This window comes from Ostrea edulis, chromosome 5 (assembly GCF_947568905.1).
Source record: "Ostrea edulis chromosome 5, xbOstEdul1.1, whole genome shotgun sequence".
Lineage (NCBI taxonomy): Eukaryota > Metazoa > Mollusca > Bivalvia > Ostreida > Ostreidae > Ostrea > Ostrea edulis.
Window position 1 is genome coordinate 63,757,261 of NC_079168.1, and position 19,286 is coordinate 63,776,546.

The following is a 19,286-nucleotide window of genomic DNA, read 5'->3' on the forward strand; positions in this document are numbered from 1 at the left end:
GTATTAGTGTGACATACATGTATATACCAATTACCAAAGCTTGATAATGAATACGACGCCCATTTCATTACAAATTTGGAAAATAATTATAGTCAAATCACCCCTACTGCAAGCCAATTATCAGACTATCAGTGAGTATATTTATTTATTTCAATCAAAAGATTTTAAATTCAGAACATGGTACATCTGACCTTGTCATATTGTCATAATTCATAAATTATGTAAGTTTAGAACTATTACAGATAAGAGCTTAATTCCACATTTGACATGTATATTTCTTGAGACAAATCCTGACCAAAGGCATCCAATGTTATGATGTCACAATCCTTTTGTTTTAACTCACTTGACAGACATACATGTAGAATATAAAAACTTTAACTTTGACAATAACATAAGAATGGTTAGAGATGGGGGTTGGATATTTCAGAAATGTGTGTTCCTTATGTCATATGATAGTAACATTTTTACCTTACGACCTTGACCCTTCATATTGAAGTTTTATGTGATGACACCATGCCACACACAACACATACATGCATTTTTAATTCATGACTGTTATCAAAGATTTTAACCCACTCGACAAGTTTTAAACTCTCTTCAGACAATTCTTGTTTAGATAATTTCAAATACTAGCTCATATATATAAGTCAGAGGTGATGATTTGAAATCAGAATGTGGTTTAATTTTTGAATCAATGAATATATAGTTTTATTTTTTTTTTAGCTCACCTGAGCTGAAGGCTCAAGAGAACTTTTCTCATAAAAATTTGTCTGGATTCTGTTGTCATCATTGTGGTAATAATTTTTCCCATTTTCATCTTCTCCAGAACCAATGTCTGTCTGGAACTTGCTCATGTTAGTAATAAGGCTCTCATATTTCATATTTTTATTCCTTATAATAAGACATTTCTTTTGATATTAATTTTTTTTTACTTTTGTGTTTGGCCTACTTTTAACAAAATATAACCTACAGTAGGCAATTCTCCTGAACTATATATAAGGTAGTCTAGCCTTTTATGTTTAGTATTTAGATATCTTATGGCAAGAACTTTCATTTGATACCATGCTGTTTGATATTGTGACCTTGGTTTTGAAGTTTAACCCAGATTTTATTATATTGATATTTTACATAAAGATATACAAAATGTGTATATTCTTTATTACCAGACTTTTAATTTAGTACATGACCTTAATCTTTAAAATAGCATGATTTTCAAAAACTTTAAATTGGTGTATAGTTTCTCAGCCACTTTGGATTGGGCTTTGATATAGATTTCACATATTATAGATTACTAATGAAAAGAGCTTTACTTTTGAACTTCTGACTTTGACCATGTTGACCTACTTTTGAAAAACATTCATTATTACCAGATCTGTTATATCTTGAGTGATAAGGTATTGGGTTAGTTTGTTTCACATGAAATGCCTAATGACCAGAATTTATTTTATATCATGACCTTTGACCTTGTGACTATATCAAACATATGATCTTGACTTTTTTAGTGCATTGCTTACAGTGCTATTTAAACATGTTCATCATTTTATTTCCATTAATTTACACAACTGTTGTTATTTAGATCTCAGCTGAGTCCAAGATAGGAAGAGGTTTTGGAGAGAACACAGAATTACTACAGACAAAAGACTTGTGAAGTTATAAGGGGAATTGCAGAACTCATAGCTCCACTTCAATCTAGATCTGTTGACAGTTATTTCACAGAAACACTTTGCAGCTGACAAAGATAATCAAATGATGACCACTACTTTAACTCTATGGTTGCAGCATATTTCAATTTTTGAAGTGACAAATTTTATTCCTGTTTGTGAACCAATATTCAAAAGAAACACTGCTATGGCATTAGACATAAATTAGAAGAGAGTGGTGGGGTGACAAAATACAGATTCCATACTGTGAAATGTATCAATTGTTAATATACATGTATCAATATAAATTCAGTGCCAATTTTCATAATTTCTAGGGGAAAAGTTTGTTTGTAACAAATGTCAGAAATATGCACTAGCTCTTTCTTTGCAAACCATGCTACTAAGTACCAGGCATTAAGACATGATTTGTTTATTGTCATTTGTTAAACAGAGACAGATCCAGTGATTTGAAAGGGGGGGGGGGGGGTCCCAGAAAAATGATCTGAAATCTGCATTAGGTCATATCCGATGAATTGATAAAGTAAATATGTTTATTATTGATTGCTAGTTACATGTAACCTTTTATGCATCAGTTAAAGATACTTTATGAACATTTTCCGTCACTGGGTAAAATTCAACAAACATTTTGTGTATCTGGAAGTGGTCAATATATATTTCAACATCAGAGTAAACATGCATTAAAGCAAGTCTGCCAATCTGATGTAGGCAGAAAATGGAATATGGCATGTTATTTCATGAATGCAAAGGGAAATGCTTTACAAGAGAGTCAAAAATTTTCTGGTTAATGCTAAATAAGTATCTAGATGTCCCAGAGAAAAGGAGAGGGTGTGTTCTACCCCCCCCCCTCGGGATCTGCCAATGTCAAGTTTGTAATGTGAGTGAATGAATTAAGATTCTTCATGATAGGCAATTGATTAAAATTTGATTTACTGATAATTTTAACTTCATATATGTGTGTTAATTAATTGACTATTATCTCAAATCCTTTGTCAGAAATGACCTCTAAAAATCAACATTGTAAAATTTTATATAATGAATTACATAGGCATTTTTTTGCCTTTATTATATAGAATGTATACAAAGACATGAAATTTATTTCTGAATGTTCATATGTTCTAGTAATTTTTCATGAATTTTAATCATTTAATCATTGATTGGTTATATCTACTTCATATTTATTTCTATTTATATAGTTCAACAATCTTCATTTAAGTAGTTGACCTTTTTGCACTTATTGAAAATTTTGAGATTTCAGTTCAACTTTTCACCATCAAACCTTGCTTTTCCCACTGAATTTATTTTTGTAACTTGAAATACACCTCTTCAAGTTTCTGGTTATACATAATTTATTTCTTTTGAGACATTGTATTGGGTTTTATGAGATCTTAAATTTTGATCATTATTTTGTAAAATATATTGGTGTGAAATATGTGCAATTTTAACAATTAATAAATTCATTCATTGGATGAATATACACACAAAAACCCTCTTAGTTATTGCATATAGTGTATATCTAACATATAAAATATTGCTTTTCTCTATTTCTTAGTTATATGACATTTTAGAGCTGTTCAAACATAGTACCTTTTTCCAATATTTCGTGACCTTTTTGCACCGAAAATTATCTCAAAGTTGTTTTTCCATGTCGAACCCATACTAAACGTGATAGAAACTTTTTATTTGGCAAATTTCATATTGGGGTCAGTAGGAACCTGTGCACAAAGTTTCATGAAAATCTGAGAGATAGCATGTGCCGACCTCTGCCTGATATCATAATGGACACCCTCTTAATTACTTTCAATCGCAATTTTTATTCAGTTGCTAGATCTTGAAACATAAATACTACAGACTACAAAATTACATGTAGTAACCCCCATTTTTTCAGCTAAAGCTACGTGTAGAAAGAAATTATACATATTTTGTTCTTGATTTTCATGTTTCTTGAATGGTTATCATGGCAATTAAAGAATATAATTATCTAAAAATAATGTTTAATGTTATATATTGTAAACTCAATGAAATTACAATATTTATAAATCTTTAAATCACGTAAAGTATATGTTTGATATTCACGTCTAGTATTGCTACTATAAGTGTGACGTGATAATTTTGCATCTGTAACATTTACAGTTTTTACATGTAAAACAATAAAATAAACCTACTTTTCCCTAAGTTATTTACTCTACTTTCTTTTTAAAGTCTAATGCCTCGTTCACACGGATGCGCATTAAATTTTACTTCACATCAAATTTGATGCGAAGTAAACTAATGCGCATTAAATTCGTATGCATCTCTATTAAAGGGTGCGCGAAATAATAGAATAGACTATGTTATTGAAAATTATTTTTATAGATATTTTAATGAATATTGTGTAGATGCAGAATTCTTTGTTCAAAACGCTATATAGGCCTACATGTAGTGTACTACATGTTTACAATTTACATACATAACTGATCTACACATAAGGAGTTTTTTGTCGTGTTTATTTATATGTTCCCAAGAAATTACTTGTTATTTCCTCTGACAACCAGCATTCAATCTAGACAATATATTGTTTCTTCATGGGCCCAATTTTAAAACTTCGGAATGTCTTTTTCACCATTCCGCTGACTACTGTTGTGACGTAATTTTTAATTACTAATACGTATTATAAGTCTACTATGACGTCATATGGTATACAAATTAGCAATGAGCGGCATATTTGTTTTTTAAAAATGTAAAAAAGAAAATCATATTATCACTATTTTAAAACATTGTTGTCGTATTTAAAAACAATTCCTTCCACATGTATTACTCAGTATGCCTATGCAGAGCACAGATTTACGTCTGACATTACCTAATGACATGCTGTTTGTACATGTTTTTAGTGATTATTATCATTTTGCTTAGTTTTTTGTACAAAACTAACATTAATATATATAGCTGACCATGGGTATGATGCATGTGACCCAAATTGGCCATTACGCATGCGTCTACATTTAATTCGAATTAGCTTCGCTTATAGCGTTCACACGGAGCTAATGCGAAGTAGCCTAAATTTAATTCGCATTAAATCGCGACGTCAATTTTAATTCGAAGTAAACTAATGCGCATTAAAATCTCCGTGTGAACGCGGTTCAGATTTAATTCGCATTAACTTACGTTTAATGCGAATTAAATTCTTCGTGTGAACGAGGCATAAAATCACCAACTCCCATAAAATCATTCTTACTTATGCCTCGTTCACACTGTTTTGCGTGTAAATGAGGATGGAGGATTTATAAGATGTGTATTGTCTATGTTTTTCTAGAAATCAGAACGGGCGACCGTTCGTTGAGCGTTTCATAATATAAATAAAAGTGAGATAATATCACCGTATTTGACTGAATATGATTATCACTTACGACACGCCAATGAACAATTCCTGTTCCGCTTCAACGGCCATACTGTTATACATATTATCAGATGATACAGTGAACGCAAGGTATTGAAAGACACTCACTGCGAGGGGACACCCCAGCTTGCGGAGCTCTTACTTGATATATTAAAACGACGGTTCGAAATCATCATATACGTGTGTGAAATATAAGCTATTATTATATACTTTCAATTTCATCTCTTCTTTTTTCTTTAAAAGTTTGCGGACATGTATCACACGATATATGCCCGGAAACATTCCGGCTCGCAAACATTACGTCACAATCATATTTCTACGCCGTTAATTTTCAAATTTTTCGTGTTTTTCATCTTTTACTCAGTTAAACCGATAAAGTTATTGTTAGCCTAAAAATAAAATTATTGTTAGTTTCTAAATGAAATTGAAAGTATATAATAAAAAGGTTATAGACTTTGTATGGGAAATATGACGACCTCGTTTTTTGTCGCGAACGGACCTCGCAAGCTCGGTCCGTGTACGCGCCAAAAAACTGGTCGTCATATTTTCCCATACAAAGTCTATAACCTATAAGTCTTTTATTTAAACTACATACTTACGGGATCAGAGGCAGTGTTTTTCAGTGGTTTACTAGTTATCCTTGTTTTCGGACCCAAATATTTACGTACAAAGACCCATTGTCTTCAAGTGCACGTTTAAATGCAGGGATATCCAAGGCGCTGTTCTTGGACCTCTATTATATTTAATCTACATGCATGTTATGATGTTAATGAAAATATGATGTCTTTCTGTATATTTATTTGCTGATGATAACTCGAATCAATATATACTAGAGGAAAAAAGAAACTAAGTTTTACTAAATTTTAAAATGCAGTTTCTTTTTTCCGCTAGTATACATCTAAGAATTTATATGAAAATGAATTTACTTTGAATCCTGACCTTAGCGTCCTAGATGAATGGGCAAAAAATGGTTGTTAAAGTTTAATCCCTCAAAAACTAATGCTGTACTTTTTTCATTGAATAAGAACATTGATCCTCCTAAATTATTTTTCAGTTGGAGTATGTGTCAGTGCACAGACATTTAGGATTGTTTGTTTCATGCGATTTGGGCTGGTCCCAATATATAAATAAAATAACAAGTACGGTTTACAAAAAACTAGGTCTTCTTAGAAAAATTAAAATTCACTTTCGGTAGAAACGCTTTTAAAAAAAAAAAAATTGTACAGCTTTAGAATATGCCTCTGTTGTTTGGGATGGATGTAACTCATATAACAGTGATCTGTTAGAAAAGGTCCAATTACGTGCAGCACGAATTATTACTGGCCTTCCTATACTAGCCTCTACTGATTCTCTATATTTAGAAACTAGTTTAGAACCTTTATCTTCTAGACGAGCAAATGCTAGATTAGTTACCATGTACAAGATTCATGATAACGAGGTTCCGCAATATCTAAAACAAAGAATACCTAGTCAAATAAACAACACGTCCACATATAACTGTTATGGAGATAATACCAAAATGCAGAAGTTTACAAAAAATCATTTGTACCAGACGCTGTATCAATTAAGTGGAATTCTCTTAGTATTGAATCCCCTCTAATAATATCAAGAACCCCAAACCTTCTGGATACTCTTTATATGGTTCTCGTTTGTTGGATATAATTCATATCAAACTGAGATTAATAGAATCCTTCATTAGTACGAGTGTGGGATAGGGAAATTCCACCGAGGGGACAAGATTCGCAGTCTTGGACGAGGCTTTGCCGAGTCCTAGACAGCGAATCTTGTTCCAGAGGTGGAATTTCCTTATCCCACACGAGTAAATAATGAAGGATTATTTTTCTCACATTTTAACTACAGTTTAGTGCATAAAATTAGCAGCTTTCAGAAAATTTTAGATTATCAAAATCCTCATTTGAACTTCGATGCAAAAACTAATTAGATAGGCAGAAAGAGCATACCCGAAAATGGTTTACACTGTAAGTGTAAACTAAAAAACCCAAAGTTGTCCACCAGAAAGCTATACTACATTAAAATTTAAAGATAACAATGCAAAATATTTTTACTTCACTGTGTAATGTAAATCTTCACCGTGTAACGTAAATCATAGAAAATATAAGACGTCACAATCAAATGACGTCGCAGCAGTGTGAGACAGAAAAATCTCACATGGCTGTCTCACATCGGTAAAGTCGATCTCACACTGGTGATAATGTGAGAAACACCTGTATTCTGATCTTTATAGACGTAATATTGTTGATCTTCATTATGTTCCTGTGGCATGTGTGAAGACGCATATCACCTTTTCTTTATTTGTAAGAAGTATTCAATTGCTAGATACAAATTAATGGATATATTGCTGAGGTTAAATTATTTGGTTATTATTGATGCACATCTTCTACTTTGGGGTGATAATGTCTTATCTACCGAATTAAATAATTGTATTTTTATGCCCCCGAGATCGAAGATCGGGGGGGGGGGGGGGGGGGGGGGCATATTGTTTTTGTCCTGTCTGTCATTTTGTAATTCTGTCTGAAACTTTAACCTTGCTAACTTTTGAACAGTAAGTGATAGAGCTTTGATATTGCACATGAGTATTCCTTGTGACAAGACCTTTACGTGGGTACCAACATTTTTTACCCCGTGACCTTGACGTTTGACCTCCTTTTTGAAAACTTTAACCTTGCTAATAACTTTTGAACAGTAAGTGATAGAGCTTTGATATTTCACATGAGTATTCCTTGTGACAAAATCCTTCCGTGGGTACCAACATTTTTTACCCCGTGACCTTGACGTTTGACCTCCTTTTTGAAAACTTTAACCTTGCTAATAACTTTTGAACAGTAAGAGATATAGCTTTGATATTTCACATGAGTATTTCTTGTTACAAGATCTTTCCGTTGGTATTGAACCTTTTGACCTTGACATTTGACCTACTTTAATTTTTTTTTTTTACATTGGTCATAACTTCTAAATGGTAAATATTAGAGCTTTCATATTGTACATAGCATTTCTTTTGACAAGATCTTTCTACTGGTACCAAGATATTTGCCCTTGTGACCTTGCGGCCATCTTCGGAATTGGCCATTATCGGGGGCATTTGTGTTTCACAAACACCTCTTGTTTCCCTTATTTTCAGACGTATATTCATGAAATTAAAAGATTTAGCTGATGATCATATTGCATTGTTTATCTGTAGAACACTTACCATGATTGTATTCTCTGTATATTGGTTTTTTCCCCAATGACAATTGTGTGTTATTAGATTATCTAAGTTGTACGAACTTGCTTCTGATCCTTTTGTATATCAATCATATACAATAAAGTACGATCAAATCAAACCATAAGCTGGTATATGTGGTCCATCTCTATTTTCGGAACTGTTATTATCTGTAGGACAGCCACATGACAAAAGTTCCCAATGACCTGGAGGTTCCTGTTAATCCGATATCATGGTCATGTGGACAATGGAATTCTCAGCGGGACCATAAATTGCTTTAGACGATCGAGATAAGTTGGACTATGTCAAGATCATTGTGGGAAATTTCCGAAATCAACTGAATTTTTAAACAGACGCAGCTGGCACAAAAATTGTTTATGACATTTGATGTGTTCTGACTTACTCAATGTCATTTAAACATGTCAAGTTCAAGGAGACACTTTCAGGTGTCCCTTCGTGACTTAACTCTCTCCCAGGGTCATTTATTAAGTCATGGAAATTCGAATTCTTTCCTGTTTCATATTTACAATACACATATTCTTAAATCTAAAAAACGAATATTGCATTGAGATATGATACATTTTGAATGTGCCCCGTTAGAGTACCGTTCTAGACAACACGAGGAATCTTCGTTTAATTGTAAAAAGGAGATATTCCTATGCTTACTATAATGTATTTATTCCTGACCCTTTCATCCATTGTGTAAATATTGTTATATTGAATACACAACAGAGCTCCATATGACATGACAAATCAATCAGATACACCTGATAATTACATCAATTTTATGAAAATCTATCCAGAAGTTTTAGGGGGCTTACAAGTTCATTATCCGCGCATAAGTTTATCATGTCATTGCACTGATATAAATCAGCTTTGTGTCAGAATGCTTAAATTTCAGTTATTCTCTCTCTCCTCTGTCATTAAACATTGTTCCAGTTCTTATTCGGATCGATATCTCTTTTACTCACTAGTGTTTTTCTACAACCGCAGCTTTCATTATGTAACCGATTGATTTCTGAAGATCTGATGAAGGTGAACGAAAGTCGCCTTGTTGTTTCGGGATTTCCCCATATCAACACAGGTAATGATGCGGTTAGTGCTATGATGGTAGCGTTTCTTTCTTGTCGTTGATTAAAATACATTAAATAAATGTTTACTTGGTTACACAAATTGTATGGAAGATGTACAACCATCCCTTTACGACACTCTCGCAAGAAAAAAAAAGTTTAATATAGAGGTAAGTTGATATCTAAATGATGGAGTTATAAAATGACTTTCAATCATCTCAAATATATATACATGCACAGACTCATTTATTCAATGGTGTGTTTAACGGAATAAATCGGGGATGATACACCGCAGACTAATTATATGACTAAATCCCCCTCTAAAAAAATATCGCAAGATCAGCTTTCGATACTGTCCCAGCATGGTAATAAAACCCGACAATACGACTGGTCTTTTGGAAAACGAACTGTATACGTGAATATCTTTTTTAAACGAATGAACCAAGAAACCAAAAACATCGACGAAGGAACAAAGAACGCTTTTTATTTAAATGGACTGTAATCATTTTGCCATTTCAGTTATTTTTATTCAAGATTTGAACTGATGAATATAAAAGTTACTCCATTGTTTCAAACGTTTTAAAAAAAATTCGAATACAGAATAAACCAATTCAAAGACACAAAGTCATGGATCAGGATAAAGTTCTTTCACGGACGGACGACATAATTATAGTAGTCGAGGCCTTTTCGTCGTAGACGGGGTAATGTTCAACTTCTTGCACGAGTGCTATATTCACAGACATCATGTTAAAGGGACTGGTTCACGATTTTTGAAAAAGATATTTTGCATTTTTGATGTTAAACATTGAAAATGTAACTCATTTAATGCAGACAACCAAAAGTTTGACCTTCTGAATGCAAGAATAAAAGAAATATTTTAGCCTTAAATCTGTGTTTTGTAAACAAAGACTCGAGTCTTTTTATGTAAACAAACAAACCAGTGAAATATTAATTTTGTAATATAAGGCATCTTAATTCTGCATAGTCGCAAATTTTAATTTTAGATGACACATTTTAACCAAAGACATTTACGTAATTATTCACACTGATTTGTCATTCAAAACAGTAATCATAATAAGTTACCCTATGGAAGCTATGCTCTATTAATAAGCGCAGTTGTATTATTGTCACAGTATCCCCGGGTAATTTATCTGTTTTGCAGATCGCTAAACTATTTCATTTGTGACAACTTCAGTGAGCATTACATGATTTAAGGGAGATGTATAGATACTAGTGCCTGCAACATTTTTTTTTTTTTTGTAAACTAGATATTGGACATAAATCTGTCGCTGATGGGTAACAATTACCGGAAACCTTCCCCGGGGAGCAGTAATGGTTTGACACTTTCCTAATTAAATGAAGCTAGAGATTTAAATGTGTTGTTGTGATACGATTCTTCCTAACCCATAAAATTTAAACTGCCAATAATTATCGATTTTAAAAAGAATTTTGATTTTTTCAGTCTCATGAAAATTTATCGTTGAAATATTTAAATACATGTATGCCTATTTTATCGCATCCATTTGACAGTGGGTTTTTTGAAACATTTCAAAATAATACTGTTTCTTTTGTATCTCAGCAGATATCCTGTTCAATCTTTTAAGGTTTGGATAGGGATGTTGACAAGGAGGTCCAATCTCGCCCTACATATTCTTTCATGCGTAGAAATATTATCTATCAAAATAATGATGGAAAACAAGATTGCTACACGTAGCCATGTCCCCCACCGCCGCAAAAAAAGTTGAAACACAAAAGTCCCATAACTCCTGTAAAATTTGTCGAATCAAAATGGCGGCGCAATATGATCAACTACATATGGTGACTAACAATCCTACAAAATTTGAATGAAATCCGGTGAGCGGTTTCGGAGGAGTTGCGTCCACAAAGTGTTTCTATAGTGTAGCATATACAAATTCAACAAAGTTTCATAACTCCTGTAAAAATTGTCGAATCAAAATGACGGCGCAATATGACCAACTACACATGGTGACTAACAATCCCACAAAATATGAACAAAATCTATTGAGCGGTTTCGGAGGAGTTGCGTCCACAAAGTGTTCCTATAGTGTAGCATGTACAAATTCAATAAAGTCCCATAACTCCTGTCAAAACTGTCGAATCAAAATGGCAACGAAATATGATCAACTACACATTGTGACTAACAATCCTACAAAATATGAACAAAATCTGTTGAGCGGTTTCTGAGGAGTTGCGTCTACAAAATGAAGTGGGACGGACGGACGGACACCGGTATTTCTATGTCCCCTTCCGCGTTGCGGTGGGGGACAAAAAATCAAGGTATTTAAATAAAATTTATTTCAGTGTGTTATGTCGCAACATGCCAACGTAATCCTTAATGGTTCGGAAATGTTGTTAAAAGATTATAAATAATAATGGAAAATTGATGAATTCTACAAAATGCCTGGGCTTAACATTAAGGATTCAAATTGAATAGATGGTAGTAAAATTATCATAAAGAGAGACTATCGTTTTCATATGAAATTTTAAGTAATCTTAAGAATTCACTGTGATGTTACTAGTATTTTGTCATATCGCCTTTCATATAAATAATAAATAAAAATATGACATAAAAAGAAAGAAACCCCACACTAGTTGGAAACCACACTTGTAAAATCATTTCCGATTTCATAACTTAATCATCTATTTATTTCCTCTACCCAGTCCTTGTAACGCATTAAAAGAACTAACAATATATTAATGTCAGTCAAATATCGATAAGTTCAAAAGGAATATCGTCACACAAGACTATGCCATGTGGTGGACTAAGAATGGTAAATTTGAATTGTTACAAGGGATTAAAAAAACATGGTTAAGAAAAACAATTAGGAACAAACTCCAAGTGAAAAATGAAGTATTTTAAAAATTTTGGATCAGATTACATTAACACATAAAAATACATACAAAATGGATGTTGGAAAGTTGTATGGTAACTTGCAAGGAAAATCAAGACAATTATGATACTGAAACTTGGCAAGCCCATGAATACCAACCACTGTGGTATAATAACAGAATTATAGGTGTGCTTTATTCTTAGTATGGAAAGATATAAAATCTGTTCATTATTTATTAATTAAATGATTAATTTTTTATCCCTGGAAACATTTCAAAATCAATATTGCATTAAGAGAACTGGCCAGGTCGCTCAGTGGTTACAGCGTTCGCTGTTCGTAACCAGGGGTGTATGAGTTAGAGCCTCGCCATGGCCACGTCGAACCTACTTTAGATGTAAACACAGGTCATGTAGGTAGTGATTACTCCTTCTCCAAACGCTCGGTACCACGGGTCTTAAAAACGGAGTTCCCGCATCACGGCTAGCGTTGGCACGTTAAAGAGTCCTCACTACCCCGAGAGCTTCGCACAGATCAACCTTTGTGGTACTTCATCCACAGCTGGTGACGTCTCAATACGTTTAAAAATTCTACAAGGGATGTAAAACAGACAAACAAAAGCATTTGACTTATTTGGGGATTTGGCAAAGTATACTGATAGCTATAAGGAAGCTGAATTTCTGAAGAAGAGATTTCGACCCCAAGGCATATATATTCCAATGAATATCAAACTTTTGGTGTTGACACAAACCACGTATATATAGGATCACCACATTATATATAGTAACTTTAATAAACCACTAGTTTTGTTTATATAAAAGATACAAGATTTAAGATAGTCACAGATGTGAGCAATTTGAGTGTTTCAGATGAAAATGGGAAATATTTTAAAATTAAGATATTTTGCTTTAAATAACACGTACACACTTTAGCCTATGTACTGTACGAAAGTTGTAAAGACGTAAGTTCGAGAAATAGGGACCGGAGTATGCACTCTATATTTCCTGAATCAATCTATGCGTCAATTTATGGCCAAAAATGAGCAAAATCTGTATTTTCATAACCTTCCAAAGAACTTGAAATGTCATATGGTGAAACTGATTCGAGATGAACATGATATGGACTACTAAATTTGTTCATAATGACTTTATCACCTAGCTTCTTCTCTCACTCATTACCATATTATATCACAGTTCTGAATACCTCCAATTTGATGTTACCTATTCTAAAAAGAAACACGAATAGAGCATTTTATGTTCGTATAATGACTAATCAAACTTATCATTTTATTGTGTAAATCAGTGTGGAATTTCACATCCCGGATGGGATTTCACATCGAGGACTGTTTCGGAGCCTTGGATGAACGCGCTACCAACAACGATCGCCTACCCACAATGACTTCATTAGGGGGGTATATCGTTGCATGAATTTCAAGACATTTTAAAACTACCAGGCTTAATGTGACACCTGGAAAATACCGAATATATACCGTCTACATGTTTGTTTTCTTCAATCGAATCTCATTACTAGCTTGAAAATACGGATATATATTTAACTGCTGTGATAAAATTTAGAAATTCATTTCAAAATTAAGGATTATCTCCTTCATGCATAGCTCTGATCCTTAGACGAATTTGACTCCAGTCTGGCACTCTGTTTTTCCTTTTAGTTCTTACAAGTTTACTGTTATTTCGGATTTCCAAACTTTCGGCTTGAGTATCACTGAAGAGACATTATTTGTCGAAATGCGCATCTGGTGCATCAAAATTGGTACCGTATAAGTTTTACATCGAAATGGTGTTCTTATTCTGTTCAATTCGTTTCTTACTCTTTATGATGTCGGATAAGTCCGAAAGAACACAATCAATTAGGCATTCAACAGAACTGAATATCAAGGAAAAACAAATAATCGGGCAAGTTAATTTGCATCATTATTAATTAATTGTTCATCGCTGAATTATGTTGTGGAGTGAGAAAAAACCGGGGCAAGCAAATATATCTAAAAGCCGCCCTCAGCCTTGGTACTTCTGTGTAAAAATCTCGGTCACAAGAGACGGGGGTACGTAGGCGATAGAGCTGTAAGGGGTTGTAACACGGAACAGCGTCACTTATTGCAGGCGATGATGCGCGAACTATGTCGAATACCTGGCGGAGATGATATCAAAGCTTTTGTTAAACTGATAAAACCTGGGAAGTGCGAACGCGGTGTCTGTGGATTGATCGCATTTTATTGGAGAGAGAGAGAGAGGCACGTAAATTTTGAATCATTTTGACAGTGTACGAATGTCACAAGAACATGATCGGATGATTATAATCAATATATATGGTAGATAGCTTCAGTACATCTAGAGGACGTGGGTTTCAGAGTCTGCTGGCTGTAGTACTTTTAATGCTTGATAACATTCAACACATGCTTTGCAAATCGACACTGTTTAAAAGTAGAGCATTTTTTTTTAAACCTTCAAATGTTTATAAAAATAAGTGTACACTTTGTTGACATAAAGTTTGAACACGTTGAGTACTTGGGGAACATTACTTCATTACACAGTCATTAGTTTAATCAGGAAATCACCGAGCCTGACCTGTCGATATATAGATACTCGGAAGATAATTATTTTCAACATTGCAATTTCATCTCTCTTGGGTACCCCCCCAACCTTAACTCTTGGGTTTGAGTGAAATAAACTGAACTGCACTCGGAAATCTTCATTGTGATTGATGACTAATGATTGCTGAGAGTTATTTAGTGTTATCAGAGTTTATAATGTCATTCAATAGCTAAAGTCAGAATTAACTACATCTCAGGTTGGTAAATAAATTTAAGGACAAGGAGATAATCAAACAAAAAGATTGAGCAATTCCGATATTTAAAACCCACCGGAATTACAAAGTAAATAGAAAAAGAAAGATGACCATGTCCATTATATTGGTGAGATGGTTTAAATAGTCACTCCCTAAGTGCTCGAAATTATCGAATTGTTTGAGCATGGTAAGATGAAATACGTATAGTTAAAAAGCATATTCTCCCTATGAAAGTTTGGACCACTTGACATATACTTTTCACGATAGCTTAAATACCCAAATAACACGAGATATGAAAAAATAAAACCAAACAAATATAGATACCTTAATAAACTTTAAATTACAAATGTATGATATGATGATTGTCGTTGTTTGCGAATTGCACATTTAGAAGAAAATCTTATTGAACGAAACCGAAAAAAATAACTTAATTACTACACATTTAGTATGATTTTAAACCTACCTGCACAGAAAGATAAATACACGGACAAAAAGAAAATCCCATTGAAAATATATTCCATAATGCGAAAAGTCACAACTTGAAATTAGAGCGACTGATTTTTAAATGTAAACTTCCCTTCGCTGTTTAACGTATACTGATAGAAATTGCTTGGTTCACTGAAGCAACTCCGGGATCCCGTTAAAGATCCGTGTGTTTTCGTGAAAATCGTCATTACAGTCGACACGATTAATTTTCGAAGTACGAGTGTATTGTCGAGCAATGGACAGTGTATTGTATTTACATCGCTGGCTGTTGAATCGCTATATAGTAATTGCCGATCCAAGTTTTCGTTTCCCTTAGGGATGAATTCGAATTGCTGGCATTAGTTATTTAAAATGAAACAATATGCACTTGATATTTTTCGCCAATTTCAGTGACATAAGCACTAATTGTGTACATTATATACACACGGTTTGAGGACCATTTGTAGAACCCGGTGTGTGTAAAGCGGTAGTTAAGGATTTGTATTGTATATTGACCAAGAACCATACAGTTCATAGGAATAAAGTATATACAACAAATAATACAATGAAATAGTAACAGAACATAATATATCATACTGCTGTACATGGACAGGATAGATACTGAGGATAATCTTATAATAACTGAGATCTAATAGATGAACATTTATATAGGTATTTACCAAGTTTATATAATTCCGTAACATTTCCAGTTGATAATAGTTGGACAAGCTTGAAAGTGGAGGGGTGTTTATAATAAGGCAAGGTGAAGATAACGAACAATGATCAATCTCATAATATTTCTTTAAATACTGTTTTCTATAATCATTATAAAAAGGACATACTAATATAAAATGATATTCATCTTCAATACTCTTTGAACATAATTTACATTTTCTTTTGTTTCTTGGAATATTGCTAAATCTACCTTGTTCAATTTCTAATCTATGTGAGGATAATCGGTATTTATTAATATTTTGAACATGCATATTGGAACAGATTTGTAAGATACAATTGTAATGTAAAACCTTCATTAACATATTTATATAAGTTACATTTTGGTGACGTCTCAAAAACACTATTAGTTTCTTTTATAAACAAATCTTGTAGTCTTTGTTTTACTTCAGATAAAATTTTGTTTTCATTTATATCATAAGTACAATTCCATACATATCCAAATCCTAAAGAATATAATAAATTTCTTACATATGTCAATCAACAAGTAAAATAATTTGAGTGACAAACATCTAACATATCCTGATAAATACTCTTTAATATACAATTATTTGTCTTCTATAGTTTTAACCAATATTTCAATATTCTATACTTTCTTAGCACATGTAGAGGTGTCCGTCCTAATTCACTGTAGACCATCATAGACATAGTAGACTTCTTGACACATAAAACCTTTTTACAAAAATTCAAATGAACATTTTCCAAATCTTTGTTTTCCAAACTTCACAACCATAATTTGCTAGATTTCCTATATACGTATCAAACAATGACAACTGTGTACTTACATTTACATGCAAATTTTTCAGTTTGGTTAACAGGACACTTAAACCTTTTCTACATTCCGCTGCTAAAATATTTTGTGTTTTGTGAAATTTTCCATCAAAATTTAATGTTATACCCAAATAATTAAAATTTCCAACAATACTAACCAACGTGTTATACTTCCAACAATAATTATTTTTTAATTTCCTACCTTTTCTAAAAACAACTATCTTTGTTTTATCCACATAAACCTTTATATTCCACAATCAGGTATAATCTTGTAAACAATTCAACATATCTTGTAAACCTTGTTCAGCATACATAATTAAAAAACAAAACAATATCTTTGATTTCAACTGGGATAAATTTGGATTATATTTGTAAATTAGGAAGGTGACCTATAATGCAATTAACATGAACTTCTTCCCCATTGTGCTCATATCATCAAATTAATCCCAGATTGGATATAGATTACGACAAAAGTCCCATCACAATGATGATATATACCAATATTTATGCTACACACGCGTGAGAAGTTTGCAGACAAACTGTGTGCATAGTCACAAGCTTGGTTACCTACCTCTAACAAAATTGCCCCTGTGGGGATCCGGGTTAGAATAGGTCCTCAGTACCCCCTTGCTTGTCTTAAAAGGTGACTAAATAGAGTGGTCCTTCGGATGAGACCGCAAAAGCCGAGGCCCCGTGTCACAGCAGGTGTGGCACGATAAACATCCCTCTGTTCAAAGGCCATCAGCGCCGAACATAGGCCTAAATTTTGCAGCCCTTCACCGGCAATGGTTACGTCTCCATAGGAATGAAAAATTCTCGAGAGGGACGTAAAACAATATTCAATCAATCTAACAGAATTGTACAATGGGTCAGGGTTTCTGGTACTAGGGCGATTGGTTTGTTTGATGTCCCATTGGGAATATTTCACTTAAATTTGGATTTTTTCAAGTCATAACGAGGACTTTCAGATTTTGATATTATAATTTGTTGTTTTTACAATCGTGTAAGTCTTTCATTTGGTGGATTTTACCCTACAAATGATTTTCACAATTTCCCTGAAAATGTTTATCATCAAATGTTAACTATACAGTGATTTGATTCACCAAAGAAGCATTCTTTTCAAAAGTGCATTGGGTGTAAAATTACTATTTTGTTTGACATATATCCATGAATACTCAAAAATCATTATAAAAATTGTGAAATAGTTTGCACTAGGATTAACAAAATGCAAGCAGGGGGTCTGGGGGCAGGGTTTCTGGTACTAGGGCAATTTGTTTGTTTTACGCCCCATCGAAATTTTTTCACTTATATTTAGACGTCACTAGCAGTATATGAAGTGCCACAAATTTAGACCTATGCGTAGGGCTCAGGACGTAGCAGTGAGGTTTCTTTAACGTGCCACCGCCTGCCGCGATACAGGTTCATATCCGAAAGACTCTAAGCGTTTGGCGAAGTTTGACGCGCCGCCTTAATACGAGTGGAGTTCGAACTCGTGACTTCCTGGTTAGGCTACGTACAAAGCGAACGCTCTACAAATGAGTTACCGCGACCTGTGTTAATGATAAGAATATATTTATTTTAGCAAAATATCAAATAGTCCATAATGATCACATATATGCCGTCGTAAGAGGCGACTAAACAGGGCGGTCCTTCGGATGAACCGCAAAAACCGACGTCCCGTGTCACAGCAGGTGTGGCACGATAAAGATCTCTCCCTGCTCAAAGGACGTAGGCGCCGAGCATAGGCCTAAATTTTACAGCCCTTCACCGGCAATGGTGACGTCTCCATCTGAGTGTAAGATTTTCGAGAGGGACGTTATTAAACCAATCAATCAAAGGTGTATGTTTTTTGTTTTTTTGTTTTGCCGTTTCCGTCACACTCAACAATTTTTCAGTTATATATGGTGGCGCCCAGTTTATATTGGTGGAAGAGAGAACCCAGATACAATGTGAAGAAATCACCGACCTTCCGAAAGTAAACTGGGAAACTTTCTCACTTGCGGCGCGAGCGGGATTCGAACCCGCGCCGACCAGAGGTGAGAGGCCGTGTGATTTTGAGCACGATACTCTAACTACTCGGCCACGGAGGTGTAAATTAGCTTCACAATGATATTAGTGAAAATTCATAATTCCATAGATTTCTTGACTCTTGAGCGATTGTATATTGCTTAACGACTCTCTCGAGAATTTTTCACTCACATGGAGACGTCACCAAGACCGGTGAAGGGCTGGGCTTCAAATTTAGGCCTATACTCGGCGCTTATGGCCATTGAGCAGTGAGGGTTCTTTAGCGAGCCGCGATCCGGTTTAGAATAGATCCTCAGTACCCCCTTGCTTGTCGTA

The 19,286-nt window shown here is 33.9% G+C and overlaps 1 protein-coding gene across 2 annotated transcripts in view; it reads right to left on the reverse strand.

The window, feature by feature from the left end:
• LOC125651751 (neuronal acetylcholine receptor subunit alpha-7-like) overlaps positions 1-15,573 on the reverse strand; it is a 39,257-nt gene extending 23,684 nt beyond the window's left edge. The window contains exon 1 of one of the 2 annotated variants that reach the window (XM_048880501.2): positions 15,439-15,573. In XM_048880501.2, the coding sequence (XP_048736458.2) occupies positions 15,439-15,496 (58 nt within the window). In that variant the 5' untranslated portion in view covers positions 15,497-15,573. The remainder of the gene's footprint in view (positions 1-15,438) is intronic. The other variant, XM_056165101.1, reaches the window with a different exon arrangement.
• Positions 15,574-19,286: the final 3,713 nt, after the last annotated feature.